Source organism: Erpetoichthys calabaricus, chromosome 17, assembly GCF_900747795.2.
Source record: "Erpetoichthys calabaricus chromosome 17, fErpCal1.3, whole genome shotgun sequence".
Lineage (NCBI taxonomy): Eukaryota > Metazoa > Chordata > Cladistia > Polypteriformes > Polypteridae > Erpetoichthys > Erpetoichthys calabaricus.
Window position 1 is genome coordinate 41,393,035 of NC_041410.2, and position 19,301 is coordinate 41,412,335.

Genomic DNA, 19,301 nt, shown 5'->3' on the forward strand with positions numbered 1-19,301 from the left:
GTTCACTTTACAAAAAAATACAAATGAAAGCGATGATGGTGTCTACTGCCACCTTAAGGACATATTGAGTAGTTCACAATTTATTTTTTGGTTTGTTTTCCAGTCCTACAGCAAGATTATTTTTTCATTTAAATTATAGTAAATATTATATCACATGGCTGTTACATGGAAACAGAAAGCATAACATTTCTAGAAATTCCGACAACAAAGCCACACTCACTAAGACAAAAAGGAGAGCAAGGCCTAAGCTCTTAACTGTTCATTTAATTTTATGTATACTACTGCAGACTGCTTTACCGGATCGAATTCAAATACTCTTAACATTCCTATATGGAAAGTGCTGAAATATTACAGAAATGATAATAGCAAATGTATGTTCATGAGTAAATTTGACTGTAATTGAAAACAGCATAGAGCACAAGATTCTAGTTATAGAGCAACATTTATAATTACCCATAATGCATAATATATTTTAAAACTGAAGTTGCTGTTTAGAACTGACTTAGGAGACTCATATTATTTCCTTGCAGATTTTATGTGTTTTTCTGTTAATTTTTGGAACTTCACTGTCAATACTGAATGGCAGTATTCAAATGTAAACGATTTCTTGTAAATACTGAATTCTGTCTTCTAGATGCCCGAGTCCTTGTTTGACTGCACCCTGGCAATATCACCATAAGGAGATTTTTTATTCTGATTTCTTGCCTACTGTACCTTTCATATCTTCAGTGCTCTTGCATTCTTGGTTCAGCAGCAGCAGGTTTGTTGTTTCCATGGTTGGTGTATGTCATACCTACTAGTGGACTCTTCTCCTCCTCCTCAGGAACCTGACATAGGAGAGTAAAGGCACTTTGCTGTAACATCATTCAATAGGAGAGTTAAACACACTGCACACACAGTACAGCCATCTTAACAGGGACTACAAGCGATCGTTTGAGGAAGCAACTATCGAGGTTTGAATGGACGTAAGCCTCATGTCCTTATAATACATATTGGACTAAAGGTTATTTTTCCGTTTAAAATAAATGCTGCTGGGCAGTATCTGACAATTCAGAACTGAGACATCCATGTGTCACACAATGAAGTTAGACCCTTATGTTATTGGCTGAACTAACATTGCTTTAGGAATCAGTGTTTTAAAATTGGATCAAAATGTATTACTCCATACCTTTTTAAAATAAACACATGCAATTTATGATTAATTGTTTTATAATAGGATCAAACGATAAAGCACAAAAATAAAAACGTGTGCTTGTCTTGTTAATAATTTTGGAACTGAGCTTTGCAAAAGAAGGCCTACAGCGCCATCTGTAGTTTAATTGGTATGGAGTCAAAAAGGCTCACAAGAATTGTAAATAAAATTAGTTTGTTTTTTATTTGTTGTTGTTATTTGTTTTTTTTTTTATTGATTTTATTTTCACAAGTAAACTGCACACATTAAGTTACTACTTTCCATTTTACCTAAAACCGTATTACAGACAGTAAATAGGTAAATTATTCAAAATCTGTGCTATATTCTTGCTATATTCTCACAGAAGCTGAATTGAATTATTGTAATATTTACTGCAAAATATGTCACCTTTAGCCAGATGTGTTAATGTGAGGTGTTAATACAAGCATGATGAACAAAAACAGAAGCAAACTTGGCTACTTTATTATTATTATTATTATTATTATTATTATTATTATTATTATTATTTGGCTCATGATACTTGCTGAACAGAATAGACACTGGGTGATGTAGATTTGAAGATATGCTGATTTTGCTTCTTATCATTTATCTTATATTAATCACTTTCAATTCTATTTCTATAACAAACTGTTTTTGCATCATGATGAGAATGAGAAATATCAAAGATAATTTCAGGAAGATGCCCAGGTGTTTCTATAAAAGAGCAAAACTGTTTCTAACACTCTGACTGCTCAATTTCAGAACACTTTATTTTGTTTCCATTTTGCCTAAGCATATCTAAAAAAAGACAAAGAAGATGCACACTGGTTGTTCACCATAGTTACTTGTCATCACATCTGGTAGGTAATCATTTCCAATTATTATCCACTCATGACTTGCTTTGTATAACACACCTGACTATATAAGCCTTCTGACTGTATTTTATGTTAGTCAGTCATTATCCAACCTGCTATATCCCAACACAGGGTCACGGGGATCTGCTGGAGCCAATCCCAGCCAGCATAGGGCACAAGGCAGGAACAAACCCCAGGCAGGGTGCCAGCCCATCGCAGGGCACACACACACACTCAGCACACAATAGGGACAATTTCAAATCACCAATGCACCTAACCTGCATGTCTTTGGATTGTGGGAGGAAACCCACGTGGACATGGGAAGAACATGCAAACTCCACACAGGGAGGACCCGGGAAGCGAGCCCGGGTCTCCTTACTGCGAGGCAGCAGTGCTACCCACTGCGCCACCATGCTGCCTGACTGTATTTTAATACTTCTATAAATAATTTGAATTTGAAAACTAATTGGTAATTTGTTCTAATTCACATTTTGTCAATCTGATCTTGTTCTTTCTAGGGATTATACCTGATTTGTGCATAATGTTGCTCCCCTGGCCTTGGACCCTGAACTAAATTAAATAGTTTTGACATTGGATGGATAGATTATCACAACCATGTGAGCTTCCCTATTAAAAAGAATTTCCAAAAGTAGAAATAAACTGACTCAACAAAACATTCAATGAATTTAAAACTTCTGATATTTTTCAGCACATAATTCAAATGACTAAATTACAGTAGCCACTGTTGATAATAAGGCAATTTGCATTTTGATAAAAATCAGACATTCACCAAGAGAAAACAATTATTTTCCCTGATTAGGAATCTTTCTTCACCACTACAAACAACAGTTTGATAGCCTCACTTTCGTTTCTGGCACAAATTAATTCTGCAATTATAATGTATAATTTAAATTACACTGTAAATTATTGATATGTCAGTACAGCAAGAATATACAAAGTCAAAAGAAGGCTCACCTCCCAATATACGTCATCCTCAAAGCAATTTTCATCTGGTGCATCTCCCCAGAAGGGAAGCTTTAAAATGAAACCTGTAATTGAGGAAAATTGAGACAGATTAATAATGGCATTACTGAAAAACTGCATTTATACGTTTTAGCCACAAGGTGGCACAAGATTCTTAAAAATCCCGTCATGCTTCACACTGAATCAAAACAGTTAATCACTCTGTAGAAATGGTACCTGACAGCAATAGGAGTTATTAGAGACATTCATTTTCACATTAATTAATGCATATTCACCATTAATTGTTTTGTAAACTGCGGAATCTGCTTTATTAATTTCCAAATTGAGCATTAGATACTACACTATAGCAATGCAATTAAAGCTCTCATAATGAAAAAAATAATTGAAACCAAAGAAAAAAGTTGTAAGTAAACTATGCACTGCAAAATATCTTGCTACTTATTGCGCTAAGCCTGGGGACTTACTTCAACACAGGATTTTTTTGATTTGAATTTGATTTATTTTGAAATGTTGTTAATTTTATACCAGATGTAGTACGACTACATAACACAGCATTCTCAGACTCACTTAACTGGTACTAGAAATGTAGAAGAAGAAGAGGAAAACAAAAGATACAGACAGAAAGTTAAAAACTTTGGTACGTAGGTATAGCCATGTGGGAAATACTATACACATCACAAGATTGCAAAAGGAGACAATATGGAACTGAAGTGTTCTGTGAAGTAAATAATTTCTACAGATCTGACTTCTAAAATTCAAAACGCTGTGAATATGAGGCCATAAGAGTGGATTGGTATTAAGGTGGAACCGTGCTTCATGTTGTTACCTCACATTTACAGAGTTTTAAGTCTGAATCCCAGTTCAGTCCCCACCAACATGAAGTTTCTCCTCCTGACTGTGTTGTTTTTCCTCCTGCTTCCCATGACATATGTAAGTTAGGTTGAATGGCAACCCCAATCAGTCTCACAAAGGTGCATACATCCGCTGTATATGGTCGGTTGCAGGCTTGCAGGCAATGTTTTTGGATAAGTCTTAGCTCTATGTAACTCTGAACTGGATAAGCAGATTTGTCATATTCTGTTTAACTCCAGTTACTTTGACAGTTTTGAACGTTTTCTGCTTACTGTATCAGATTAGGTGTTAGGATTAGCTTTGATGAAAATCTGCCACGTTTGAGAAATGCAATCTCTTCATAAATGGTAAAAGACATTCATATTACTGAATTTGTGCTCACAGTACAGCTTCAATGAAAGAGGAGCAATTATGTGAAGATGCTGTGTTTTCATTATAATCCATCCATCCATAATCCAACCCGCTACATCCTAACTACAGGGTCACGGGGGTCTGCTGGAGCCAATCCCAGCCAACACAGGGCGCAAGGCAGGGAACAAACCCCGAGCAGGACGCCAACCCACCGCAGCATTATAAACTTGTCTTGAAACTTATGGACCTTGAAATCAACTCCTCTCTTTGCAGCTGGGCCCACAACCTCTTGATAGGCAGATTCCCAGGTGGTCAGCTTCGGCATCGTACTTCACATACACTGACTTTGAGTACAGGAGCCCCTCAGGGCTGCATGCTCAGCCCCCTCCTATATTCCCTGCTCAACCATGACTGCACATTAATGCATAGCTCCACTTTCATTATAATGATTGCTGATGACACAGTCATCAATGGCCTCATCAATAACAATGATGATGACCTATAGAGAGGAGGTGAGAACCCTGGAGAGATGGTGCCAGGATAACACCCTGTTTCTTAACGTCAATAAAATCAAAGAGATACTTGTGGATTACAGGTAGTAGAAGAGGAGTGTCAATGCTCCCCAGTACATTAATAACATGGAGGTAGAAGAGGTGAACTGCTTCAAGTTTCTTGGAGTACACATTACAGACAAATTGACTTGGTCATTACACAAACACAAATTGACCAGGACTGTAGGCCAGTATCTCTGCCTCCTCAGGAGGCTAAAGGAATCTGGCTTGAAGCTGGTTATTCATACAGGTGTACTATTGAGGGCATTATGTCCGGCTGCAATACTGTATGATTTGGCAACTGATCGCTTCAGGATCACAAGGCTCTTCAAAGGCTGGTAAAGACTGCGGAATAACTTATTAGCAGGGAGCTGCCAGCCATGCAGGACATTTATCCTCCACGCTGCTGAAGGAAGTCTCCCAGGATCAACAATGACTCCAGCCACCCAGCATACAATCTGTTCAACATGGTGCTGTCTGGTAGGCTCATCTAGAGTATCAGGGCACATATTTAATCAGTTTTTATCCACAGGTTATCAGGCTCCTCAATAACACTGAATGCCTAACCTGTTGTCATTGAATTACCTGTACTCACTCATGAGAGTAAACACGGTGTAATACTTGTACTTACTCTAATTGAATAATGCAACATTCTTAATACAGTATTTTACAAGTGGTTGTATCTATTTGTAAGATTTACTTATTATTTAGACACCGTAATAGTATCTATATATATTCTTATATATTGTTATGGTATTCTATTATTTAATGTTTATTCTTTCTGTCCTGTGCTTCTCATTCTTATGTACAGTATGTTTAATAGCTTACTGAAACATCTCTCAGTACAAATCATTGCCCAGGGTGACTTGATGCTCTTCTTTGCATATGACAATAAAGAACATTTAATCTTGAGACTGGGGAGCTGTAACATTTGAACAATGCTGTAAAAATTGAACATGTAGAATGATTCAGTCCAGTTTAATTTAGTCTGTATTGCAGCACTACATACTGTATGTTTTCTGTAAGAAGAGGAAGTATTGAGAACAAACCCAAAAAACACAAAACATATGCAAAGGTCACTTAATGATCCAACTTGCAACTGGTTGTCACAGCATTGAAGACTGGAAGCATTTCAAGGTGCCTTTCTTGATGCGTTTCTTCAAGAAGATTTTGAGAAAAGGCTAAATTCACATCTTCAATTGTTCAAATCACTTCACAAGCACTAAAGGAGTTTCATACTAAATGGCTCCACTATAGGTCCTACATGATAAAAAGAGCAAACTATTAGGGTTTAACTGGGCATCAGTACAGGGGCTTTTGTCTTCTTCTTCTTCTTCATCTCTCTATTATAAACAAAAAAAACCTGGAAAGCAAAAGCAAGGCTACGATATGTGATCTTGTCAGACGACATTTAAAAGACCGGCGAGACGACAGAGACTTGCGACAGTGTGTCTTGCGGGGACCGTAAACATGAGACATTGGTGCCAAGTGACTGTCCCAGGGCCGTCTCGCGAGGACGTGGAACATAAGATTCCTGCAAGACACGCGCTACTTACAAAAGATATTATATAAGAGCACACCCATCAAAAAAACTCAGTGATGTAAAAGCACGTAGTACACACAGATCATGTGCTCTCAGCGCATATAAAGCGTATAAGGACAATATGGAGAATAGAGACCCAAAGGCATTGGAAAGAAAAAAAAGGCAGATAAGAGATTATGAAAGCAGTGGAATTCGAAAGGCTCAAACAAACGATGGTGTGATACACATGCAGAGAAAGGTACAGAATATGAAAGCAGTAAAATTCGAAAGTATTGTAGCGTCCCAGCCAGGTTGAGGGCTTTTTGGTTTTAATTGACTGTTAGGTCTGATTGAGGGACGGCGGAATACAGCATGGAAAACTGATAGCTGGGTATTGATTGATGCGGTAAGGGGGGGGGGGGGGGGGTGTTGGAGAGGGTGCTAGAAAGTTGTGTTTGGGGTTAGGAAGTTGGCGATTGTTCAAGTAAAAATTTTGTGACACTTTATCATGTCAGTCGCTACAGTATCAAAGAAAAGATAGAAAAGATCGCATTACCGCAAACAAAAGGTGATTAATCATCAGAACCAGGTGTAACTGAAACAATAGAAGGACAAATCGAGGTCAAAAAAAAAAGGCAAAGAGTAGACAACAAAGTCTTTTCGCATTCGCATCATTCAATGCACAAAATGTGAATTTAGACAATAATGGACCATACGCTATGATAATCTGTGGTCCCGGAACAGTTTAAGCAATGACAAGTTACACTTCAAAGAACACACAATTCGGTCGGGTGTATATTCCGCGAATAACATTACACACCAAAGGAGATCGTGATATGCCATTCATATTAAAATGTTTACAGTTTACCGTGAGAATAGCTTTTGCTATGACAATCAATAAATCACAGGGACAAACATTAGAAAAACTCGGATTATTTATTACAGAAACAGAAACAATATTCACTCACGGGCAGTTATACGTTGCGTTGTCACAATGTGTCTCCAAAAAATATTGTTTTTAATGAAGCTTTAAAGTAAAATTGCAAATAATGAAATTGAAACAATTCCATAGAAAAAAAATTTTTTAATTGTATATCCGATTAACCAAACACAGGGGTTGACGAGCGAAGCGAGCAGGGGGCAAAGCCCCTTAGTTAATAATAATAATATTATTATCATCTCACTGCTGGCAATATTCAGAAGTGTCTTTCACTCTACATTTCAAATTGCAATCTGAGATCCTCCGAATAACCTGATGAACCATCAAAGAACTGGTGAAGTGGCATTCAGTGTTTATGCCCCTAAATTGTGCAAAGTTTTGCCAATAGAGATATGCCAAGATGGCTCTTTGGAATTCATTAAGCAAACTTTAAAAACACATTCTTATTTACTTTTACGTTTGCTAAGACTACCTTGCATATAAAGATGACTTTACACATCTGCATAACTGGACAGGGTATTCACTGGCTGTACCTTCTCTTTAATTATAACATTCTAGTGTCTAACATGCTTACTGCACTGCTGCTTTATTATTTCTCTAATGTTATTTACCATTAGAACTTGAACTACTGAAAAGAATTAGGAACAACTTAAGTTCATTTATGTTAGGTGAAATGCCTAGTGGGGGCTGGGTGGTCTTTTGGTCTTGGAACCCCTTCAGATTTTGTTTTTATTTTTTTTCCTCTCTGATGTGATGTCTTTCCCAGCTATCTGACCTTTTCATCAGACTCATCTTTATAGTCTTAAAGTTATATGTACTATGTACAGTACTGTGCAAATGTTTTAGGCAGGTGTGAAAAAATGTTGTAAACAAAGAATGCTTTCAAAAATGGAAGTGTTAATCATTTATTTTCATCAATCAACAAAATGCAGTGAATGAACAAAAGAGAAATCTAAATCAAATCAATATTTGGTGTGACCACCCTTTGCCTTCAAAACAGCATCAATTCTTCTAGGTACACTTGCACACAGTTTTTGAAGGAACTTGGCTGGTAGGTTGTTCCAAACATCTTGGAGAACTAACCACAGATCTTCTGTGGATGTAGGCTTCCTCACATCCTTCTGTCTCTTCATGTAATCCTAGACACACTCAATGATGTTGAGATCAGGGCTCTGTGGGGGCCATACCATCACTTCCAGGACTTCTTGTTCTTCTTTACGCTGAAGATAGTTCTTAGTGACTTTGGCTGTATGTTTGGGGTCGTTGTCCTGCTGCAGAATAAATTTGAGGCCAATCATACGCCTCCCTGATGGTATTGCATGATGGATAAGTATCTGCCTGTATTTCTCAGCATTGAGAACACCATTAATCCTGACCAAATCTCCAACTCCATTTGCAGAAATGCAGCCACAAACATTCAAGGAACTTCCACCATGCTTCACTGTTGCCTGCAGACACTCATTATTGTACCACTGTCCAGACCTTCGACGAACAAACTGCCTTCTGCTACAGCCAAATATTTCAAATTTTGACTCATCAGTCCAGAGCACCTGCTGCCATTTTTCTGCACCCCAGTTCCTATGTTTTTGTGCATACTTGAGTCGCTTGGCCTTGTTTCCAAGTCGGAGGTATGGCTTTTTGGCTGCAACTCTTCCATGAAGATCACTTCTGGCCAGACATCTCCGGACAGTAGATGGGTGTACCTGGGTCCTACTGCTTTCTGCCAGTTCTAAGCTGATGGCACTGCTGGACATCTTCCGATTTCGAAGGGTAATAAGCTTGATGTGTCTTTCATCTGCTGCACTAAGTTTTCTTGGCCGACCACTGCGTGTACGATCCTCAACGTTGCCCGTTTCTTTGTGCTTCTTCAAAAGAGCTTGAACAGCACATCTTGAAACCCCAGTCTGCTTTGAAATCTTTGTCTGGGAGAGACCTTGCTGATGCAGTATAACTACCTTGTGTCTTGTTGCTGTGCTCAATCTTGCCATGACATGAAACTGTCTTCCACAACCTCACCTTGGTAGCAGAGTTTGGCTGTTCCTCACCCAGTTTTAAGCCTCCAGCTGTTTCTGTTTCAGTTAATGACTGTGTTTCAACCTACGTGTGACATTGATGATCATTAGCACCTGTTTGGTAGAATTGGTTGATCAGACACCTGACTATAATCCTACAAAATCCCTGACTCTGTGCAAGTGTACCTATAAGAATTGATGCTGGTTTGAAGGCAAAAGGTAGTAACACCAAATATTGATTTGATTTAGATTTTTATTTTGTTTGCTCACTTTGCATTTTGTAAATTGATAACAATAAACAATCATTATTTATATTTCTGAAAGCATTCTTTGTTTACAGCATTTTTTCACACCTGCCTAAAACTTTTGCACAGTACTGTATAAGGAATCCAGCAATCTACTAATTATGTGTCTATTTTATGCAAGTCTGTATTGATTGAATTTTTTGCTATTTATTCATTTTTATTCTTACCTAATTTTAATTTGTTTTTCTTTTCTTGAATCTACTTCTTCGACATTTTATTATGCACTTTTAGCCACATCCTGTCTATGAAAATGTGCAATAGAAATAAATGCTGTTGTTGGTTTTAGATCAGTAAATTCCTTTAAAGAGGCTTTTTAATTAATTTAAAGCCCTCAGGCCGTGGGGTCATTAAGGTCCCAGTTATCTGGAGGCTGTTTAAGACACCTGTTGCTAGAGCCACAGTACTGTGCAGCAGTGACATCCGTTTCCTCGTTGATCTAGTTTGCATTTACTTTATGTATGGTCTATTTTTTTTAACATAGTGTCTGTGTAAAGGGTTTTGAGATTTTAGTTTGTGACCTTTTTATAGTTATAAACTTCAACTATTTATTATTTTATTTAAACCTGTGTTAGGATATAGTGGGCTTGAAAATGACTGACTGAATGACTTAATTTTTTCTGTTATTATTCGGTTGAGGAGTTTAGCTTCTCTTAATAGTGTTCAGCCTTAGCACTTATCTTCTTTTCCTTCCTTTATCACTTATTAATAAAATAAAGCTTTTGAACATTGCATTTTTGAATTCTGTTTTTTTTTTGGAAAAGAATTCAGAATTTTGTATTTTGTGATTTTCCCCATAATTTGTTAATCTTCTTATTTAATTTTCTGTGGTTAGTAACTGATGATTTCTCATGGCAAGATTTTTAGAAAATGTTGGCCTTTGCATTTTTAGAATTAGTACATAACCCAAACACAATTGTGTTGGTAATGACTGGGTAGCCAAATGACTAAGTAAAATTCGAGGGCTTTGTGGATTCATTGGTGAAAACTGGGCTTTTGAGTCTTCAAAATTCCCAGTGGTCAGATTTAAATGATTTAAATGATTTACATTTCACTGTGTATGCTTTGGAGTGACTTTCATTTATACTTTTCAGATAGCCAGCATGCTTTCTGTTATGGAAAGTAAACAAAAAGCAACCCAGCCATTTAAATGCATGACCATGAGATTAATTTCATGTCTCTTGAGGTTTCCATTTTCAAGAAAATGACCTACAAAAACTGATTTGTACTGTATAATTATATATATTTTCCTTCCATATAAATGTTTACTTACCAACTATCGTCCCCCCAACAAGTCCAAAAGCCAAAGCAATACAAATTCCTGCTGCTTGATATCCACCTTGTGTGCTGGTAGAACGATTTTGAAATGCATCCTTAAACTTAAATACATTGACCAATCTAGAATGAAAGAGGAAAAACAAATATTCATCCATTCATGTTCTGCATCTACTTTTTAATTTCAAAATTGGGCAATGGGAAGCTGGAATCTGTCACAGTTGCAACTGGCACAAGACCTGGAATAAGTTCTAAATGGAACGCCAGTCTGTCACTTGGCTTGTTCACTCAGTCACTCACTCACTGATACACACGCTATATAGGCACCTGACCCGACACAGACTCACACCGGAGCCACTTGTAAAAACAAAGAACTTTTTATTTTTCTTCACCTGTGGGGCACATCTTCCCCATGACCCCCACAGGCACAACACAGTCCCAAAAGACTCAAAATAAAGCACACCACACTCCTCTTTTGTACCACCACTCCTCCTCCAAGCTTCGTCCTCCTCCTCCCAACTCTGGCCATTGAGTGGTGGCTGCTGGGCCCTTTTATAGTAAACCAGGAAGTGCTCCAGGTGGTTGATCGCTGAGTTCCGGCTGCACTTCCGGGTGTGGCGAATACACCGCCCATACGGGCTCAGGAGTCCCAGCTGCAGCACCCCCTGGCGGCACCTGCGGGACCCAACATGGCTGCACCCAGCTTCAATTCCCATGAAGCTCTGCGGGAAACCGAGGCACTGCTCCAACCCAGGGAGGCAGCCATCTAGCGTCCAGGCGGAGGTATTGCACAGTCCAGGCTGTTCCCCCTGAATATACAGTGAAGGGGCGTCTCGGCCGAGCATGGACCCCGGCCGTCCGCCACAATGCACACACGCACATCCAGTGAGTTTAACATCATCAACTGCATTTGTTTGTCAGGTAGGAGGAAAAGTCTCTAAAGCAAACAAATATGAATATTTTTTCTGTACAAACCATAACACGGCTTATCTGCATTTCAGTGTTACTATAAGACACACACATTTAAATTAGGATTTAATTATAAAAACGTGTTTTTGGAAAGGTTAATTGTAACTTGTTGTATAATAACAACACTCAACAATCACCTGTAACCTCAGGCTATTCTTTGGTTAAGAGGCCTGATGCCTCAAATAATTTAAGGCCTTCACTTGTTGGAAGTTTTTTTCTAAAAAATATCAGAGTTTATGTTTCCACCTACAGTAACTTTGTTGCGTTTTATGTAGATACAACACAGCCATTTAGTAGGCTAAGCCATCACTGGTCAGTATGGAGCAAACCACTATGGGCTATATGACTGGCTATGAGCGTCTCACCTCTGCTTTGGTTCCAGCCTTGAATGCCAGTATTGTATATGTTGGACTCGTGTCTTTCGTAACTCCCAGAGAACATTTCAATATACTCTACATTCTAAGATTATGATTAAATACTGTATGGTCATAATTAAAAAAATTCCAAGAATAACAGCTCACCCTTCTTTGCTGTAAACTGCCTCTGTGGCAGAAGCTGCTGTGATTGCCCCCACAATGCCACCAATCAACCCGGGCATAGCATGAAGATTATGGATGCCACAGGTGTCTTGGATGTGCAGTTTAGACTCCAGTAAAGGCTGCAAAGATAAGATTGAAATGAATTCTGAAATGTATGTTTTATCAATGTACGATGGGCGTTCAAAAAGTTTCCACACTTTTATATTTTCGTTGGAAACGGTGAAGGCGGGAGGAGTACTAATTGGGCATTAAAAAGCTGGTATGACACTGGGAAAATTGCATCGCAAATGAAGGTGACTATGTAGAAAAGTAATGTAATTTGTTTTTGAAATTCTTAATAAATAGACTTAAAAAAAAGTGCGGAAACTTTTTGAATGTCCCTCGTAATAAACAAGAAGTAAAATATTTTATTATTTATATCTTTTATACTTGTCCTATTATAATGATTTACATTATACTCTTTCATTTCATAAGCAATTCTGGAGCATTAGCATAATTGTATTACTGTTGTACTTTAAGGATGCAATATTTCTGCCTCTTCTTATTATTATCCTCATATCATTTTGACAAGATAAAAAAGCAACAGGAAGAGGTCAGCCCCCATGTTTAACTGTTTAAATTACCGTAGATGGTTTGTTTCTGCCCACCCCTAGTATTGAAGCAAACATACCTGATAATGCCTGTATGGAGTGCTCACGTTCTCTCCATGTCCCCATGTCCAGTTTCATTGCACAGTTGTGATATAATAACTGACTGCTGAAAATGTTCTGTTTTTGAAGAGATGTGGGTCTGAGAGTGAGTGGCTGACTGACTGAGTGTGCTTGGCTCTTGCTGGGCTCCTTGTTCAGCTCCTTCTTGCTGTGCTAACCTGGTGCTGAAATAAGTCTCTGTTTGCCTGCTGAAGTCTACAAGTAAAGTTGAGCTCAGAATATGGAAAATGGATACATGAAGGAAGCTGGTATTTGCATTTAATATAAAAGTTTCACGGTGGCACAGTGGTAGTGCTGCTGCCTCGCAGTAAGGAGACCTGGGTTCGCTTCCCGGGTCCTCCCTGCGTGGAGTTTGCATGTTCTCCCCATGTCTGCGTGGGTTTCCTCCGGGTGCTCCAGTTTCCTCCCACAGTCCAAAGACATGCAGGTTAGATGCATTAGCGATCCTAAATTGTCCCTAGTGTGTGTGCTTGGTGTGTGGGTGTGTGCGCCCTGCGGTAGGCTGGCACCCTGCCCGGGGTTTGTTCCTGCCTTGCGCCCTGTGTTGGCTGGGATTGGCTCCACAAGACCCCCGTGACCCTGTGTTAAGGTATAGCGGGTTGACTGACTGACATAAAGAGACAGATTAAGAATTAAAGGTGTTACTTGATGAAAATTTCATGTGTCTTTTTTTTTCTAGTTTTCAAATTTTCTAAAACTAGGGGGCTCTGCCCCCTGCTTGCTTCGCTCCAACCCCCGTGTTTGGTTTACCGGATATACAATACAATACAATTTATTTTTTGTATAGCCCAAAATCACACAAGAAGTTCCGCAATGGGCTTTAACCCTCTAAGAACACCAGAAAAAACTCCCAAAAAAACCCTTGTAGGGAAAATATGGAAGAAACCTTGGGAAAGGCAGTTCAAAGAGAGACCTCCTTCCAGGAAGTTTGTTCTTGCAGTGGGTGTCAAAAAGAAGGGGGTCAATACAATACAGTACAATACATAGAACAGAATAAATCCTCAATACAGTATAAAAATAACTGCTACCGAACAATCGGTTGGTTCACTAATAAGTTTGGTCTGGGCACAAAATAAAGTAGCACCGGCACTGGATAAAATTTACTTCCTGATCCTGATGAATCCATCTCCAAGGCCATGGGTGACCAGACACTATCCTGACAGTATTGGTTCCTGTATTGTGCCCAATACTGTCCGGGTAAGCTCTGGCCACCCACAACCCTTAAAATGGATAAATTGGGATCAGGAAATGAAAGAATGAAGGAGCATTTTTATATACCACTAGCTGTGTAAGCTCCTGCTGTAAAAAGCCCGGGGTCCTAGAAACTATTGAAATCGTCAGAAAAAAAATTGAAATGCAGCGATGTCAGGTAATTGAAAGGAACTACTCTGGGCGTCTCTCTCCTAGGAGGTTTCATTTTGCCAACAAGCTCACATCGCTTGTGTATTAGCTGCCAAGTGAGTGTCTCTTTCTTCGGAGGTTCCATTTTGTCGATGTGCTGGCCTTGCTTGTGTATTAGCAGTTAAGCGAGTTTGTTTCCTTGGAGGTAGATCCCTTACTCTGACAACACCTTACTTTTGGACCGGACAGACAGACAGACACACTTCCACACTTGGACATTTATATACATGATTCTTCCCATTTACAAATATTAGTTGAATAAAACAAATTTTAGCAATTAATAAACATACAATGCATTATGCACTAACACACACACACTACTCGTGCTGATAGGTTCTTAAGATTCTTAATTGTAATGATTTAAGTAAATGACACAGTGTGAATATAACTACTTATGCTATGGCAAGCTGTCAGGGAGTCATTCTACAGACTTCAAAGGAAATACAAGTGTAAACCTCTGGAGTCCATGGTCATTAGTTTGGGCACATCAAGATCTTTGTGAAATGGGTAAACTTGGTTTTCTCCAGTGCACTACGGTGCAAACTCGTATTGACTGGTTTGGTGGAACATAAAGTTCTTACACTCCATCTTTCACTTGGAAAGCTGAGGTTTCTTTTTCACTCCTACAGTATTTTCTACAGTTAAGCAACTAAGGTCTCCAGGAACAAAAAGATCATTTTAACAGTTAAAGCCAATTATAATACAGCCTAAGCTATAAGAAAGTGATAAGAGAAGCCACTGCAGAACCTCTGCCAGAAGCAGATCTTAGTAAAATGTTGTGTTTGCAGACCTGAGATCAATGTTACTCTTGTATTGACAAGTATAACTTTCCAGAAATTGGGGGCCCTATAACAAATGGCTCTGCCTCCTACAGGAATTCTATTTAAGCAGGGGAGAACCTAAAATCTACAGCCATATCCGTTGTCTTAGATATATTTATCTGTAAAAATCAAGGTTATTATAGTTAATGAAACTAAAATCAAAACTGAAACTATTATTAATAAAACATTTTCGTAAACTGAAATAAAATAATTAACAAAACCAAAATGAAAAACTAAAACTAAACGAAACTATTAAAGTAGCTGGAAAGACTAACTGAAATAAAATAATAATTTACTAAAATATTTTTAGTTTTCATTTTTGAATGAATATTCTTACCGTTAGTTTTTAACCCTTGTAAGTTTTAACTCTAAAACTAGAAAGTCATCCACCACTAGCCGTCCCCGCACATATTCATCCAGTGAATGGTGGCTGGTGACGCAGGGCAGCTGTTCACACAGCATTTGCGGAGACAGAGCAAGCTGAGTGCGGGGCGTAAAGCGTGTGAAATAGAAAGCGATTTGCGTGCCGCCTTTTTTGCGCTTGTTTTATATCAATATGTAATTCAAACGGCTGAAATCAGAATGTGCTGGTCAACAAAAACTTTACCGTATGGACAGAAAAATCACGAGTGAGTGACGTTTCAGTTTATTTCTCAGGTGACTGCTTTTTGTTGACAGCAATTCACCTGCCACTTCGCACAGGAAAAATTGTTTTTACTTTCTGATATACGAAGTATAGAGAAAGTATAGTAATCATGAAAAAATTCGACCTCGATATTTTGATGAATCTTGACGTTATAGACCTCCCTGAGTCCAAAAATACAGTTTTTTTGAATTGTGAGTGTTTGCGCACACGCGTGTGTGTGTCTGTGTGTGTGTGGGTAAACACGATAACTCAAAAACGCAACTAGATAGATCAATGAAATTCGGCATGTGGTTGTTACACCACAATTGTAGATCTGTATTAACTTTTGGGCCAAATCCATCACCCAGAAGTGGTACTTTACCTGAACACATATGATTTTTTTTTATTTATGCAGCTGCAGAGTCCGATTTATTCAACATTACTTTTATAATAATTGTTCAATATATTATTAATTTGATTTGTTGGTGATGGTTCCTTAATGTCTGCGTGGGTTTCCTCCGGGCACTCCGGTTTCCTCCCACAGTCCAAAGACATGCAGGTTAGGTGGATTGGTGATTCTAAATTGGCCCTAGTGTGTGCTTGGTGTGTGGGTGTGTTTGTGTGTGTCCTGCGGTGGGTTGGCACCCTGCCCGGGATTGGTTCCTGCCTTATGCCCTGTGTTGGCTGGGATTGGCTCCAGTAGACCCCCGTGACCCTGTGTTCGGATTCAGCGGGTTGGAAAATGGATGGATGGATGGTTCCTTAATGTACAGATTATAAAAATATAATCATTGTCTTGCGGTTTACTCCTCAAATATCCATATCTGAGTATACAAGAAAGTCGAGGGGAGATCACTCCCGATTTTTGAAAATAAAATGGCACTGATCGAGAGACTGACTAGGTCATCATACAAGATCAGCATATTGTTGCTGACCAATCACTTTTGCTTTAAAAACATCGTTTAACAAAGAAGTGACACAAACAAAGGTAGAGAGTCGGACAAGTGATTAAAAACTAGACATACTAATGGGTTTTTGTATTTATTTTATATTTATTAATTTATCTCTTTTAGTTCATATTCACAACTCAAAATACCCGATATTGTGAAACTAAACCATTAGCAGAATTATATTTTAAATTATTTGTCTCCCTTTTTTCAATGTTTTTCTCTCTCTCTCTCTCAAAATAGATAGTTGAAATATCATTCTTTTTGTTCTTAACATTAACCTTATCATAAATATTGCATACCAGGGAGTTTTCCTGCCATACATTCAAACCTGCTGCGGTAGGCTCCAGGTTTCCTGTGATCCTGCTCTGGATAAACAGGTTTAGATAATATATATGTTGTTCTTAATCTCAGACGCTGTCTCTGTTGTTTTAGGCCTGTCCGTATTCCTATTTCCTACTCTTGTTCTGCTCATTATGGGTTTACTGTTCTTATGGTAGGCTATTCATGACTCACCACCTCTAACCTTCACACTACATGCTTGTTCTTCTTTGTTTCCCTCAATACAGCTATGTGGGGTCTGCACGCTCATCCAAGTCTAAGAGCCCTGTTCTTCCTAAGCCCCTGTGATTTTCATGAGAAAATATTTTAAAAATTATAAAATTGTGTAAAATTATTCATATTCAGTATCTACTTTTGATTATGCTTATTTTTATCAGACAAAAAACAAAACCAGATAGTAAACCAGGCAGTGTAGTAAGCTTCCACAAAGTAAGCTAACACTTACTGTTAAGTGTATAGTTCTGTCTGATTGTGACACAAAACTAACTCAGTAGGTGCTCCATGCCATAATTACTAAAACTAAAACTGAAACTAATATATATAAAAATAAAATAGAAATGTCTTTGTGAAATAAAAACAAAACTAAAACTAAAAGTACAAAATGAAGGAAAACTAAAACTAAACTGAATTTCCAAGTAAGGTCAGAAAAAATATAGAAATAAAAACTAACATAAAAAGGCAAAACTATGATAACCTTAGTAAAAATGAACAATCACACCACTGAAAAAAACAAAAAACTTCTCAACAACAGGTCCATGGCTATTCACCTTATCTAGCAGAAAACTCACAACAACAGAGTCATCTGCAGATTTCTGTCCAACAGAGAATTTCAGAATCGGCTGCAGATTTAACTGGAATCCAGAGCATTCATTTAAGAAGTGTGGCTAATCATACTTTATCGTTTGTGTTATGATATACTATATTGCCAAAAGTATTGGGACCCCTCCTCCAAATCATTGAATTCAGGTGTTCCAATCACTTTCATGGCCACAGGTGTATAACATCGAGCACCTAGGCATGCAGAATGCTTCTACAAACATTTGTGAAAGAATGGGTCACTCTTAGGAGCTCAGTGAATTCAGGCGTGGTACTGTGAGAGGATGCCACCTGTGCAATAAGTCCAATAAATATCTTTTCTACTGAATATTCCACGGTCAGCTGTTAGTGCTATTAAAACAAAGTGGAAGCAATTGGGAACAGCAGCCACTCAGCCACAAGGTGGTAGGCCACGTAAAATCACAGAGCGGGGACAGTGCATGTTGAGGCATAGTGTGCAGAAGACGTCAATTTTCTGCAGAGTCAATAGCTACAGACCTCCAAAAGCTCAAGAACAGTGCGTAGAGAGTTTAATAATCAATATTGGTGAGGGAAATGTTAAACCTATAGCATGAAGACAGTTGCCAGTCATGTTACTGATAAAAGGCTGACATGATTTCTTGTACTTGAACCGTCTTCTTTCTCCTTTTGCTAAACTTTCTGTGTTTATATAAAAAAAAGCCAAATATATTTGTTTATCACACTGCAAAAAATGAAATTTAAGCAAGTGAAAAGTATTTATATCATGACATTAAATTTTGTTTTCCTTATTGTAAGAATTATTGCCTTATCCAAAAAATTTGAATTTACAATTATTTAGCCTACTTTAAGAAATCCTGTCAAGTCAATTTTATTGCCCCCTTAGGCAGATTTTTTTGCGAATTAAGAGCAAAACAACACCTGTTTAAAGTTTTGTCTAGTTTTTACATATGCATTTTTTGCAATGCAATCATTTTTTTGTGCTGTTAGCACTAATGTGATGTTTTGTTCTTTTTTAATAAAAGTCTGTGAAGCTACTGATGAAGCAAATAACAAGAAGGCACTCCCCAAGTGTTCAAGAAATGTAACACACCTCAGCTCCAGGTATTCACCTGCAGTAGGATCTTCTGGTTTGGCAAGCTCCGAAATTTCAATGGCAAGTCATTTTGCTTTGTCTCAAATGCCATTAACTAGACCAGAGGTGGGCAAAGTCATTCCTGGTGGGCCACAGTGGCTACAGGTTTTTGTTGAAACCTAGTTGCTTAAATCAGAAAACAATCCTTGTCAATTATTCAATTTCATAGCTTTTTAGTGCTTTAACTCTGCCATGTCAAGTCA

At 38.2% G+C, this 19,301-nt stretch overlaps 1 protein-coding gene across 8 annotated transcripts in view; it reads right to left on the bottom strand.

Annotated features, from left to right (window-relative positions):
• Window positions 1-19,301, bottom strand: part of LOC114667327 (ammonium transporter Rh type C 2-like) — a 104,489-nt gene that overhangs the window by 5,069 nt on the left and 80,119 nt on the right. Inside the window, exons 7-10 of one of the 8 annotated variants that reach the window (XM_051920194.1) lie at window positions 12,305-12,441; window positions 10,813-10,937; window positions 3,001-3,074; window positions 715-827 (exon numbers count right to left, since the gene is read on the bottom strand). The exons of 4 other annotated variants lie outside the window; for them this stretch is intronic. In XM_051920194.1, coding sequence (XP_051776154.1) covers window positions 726-827; window positions 3,001-3,074; window positions 10,813-10,937; window positions 12,305-12,441 — 438 coding nt within the window. In that variant the 3' untranslated portion in view covers window positions 715-725. The remainder of the gene's footprint in view (window positions 1-714; window positions 828-3,000; window positions 3,075-10,812; window positions 10,938-12,304; window positions 12,442-19,301) is intronic. 3 more of the 8 variants (XM_051920195.1, XM_051920193.1, XM_051920192.1) reach the window with 3 other exon arrangements.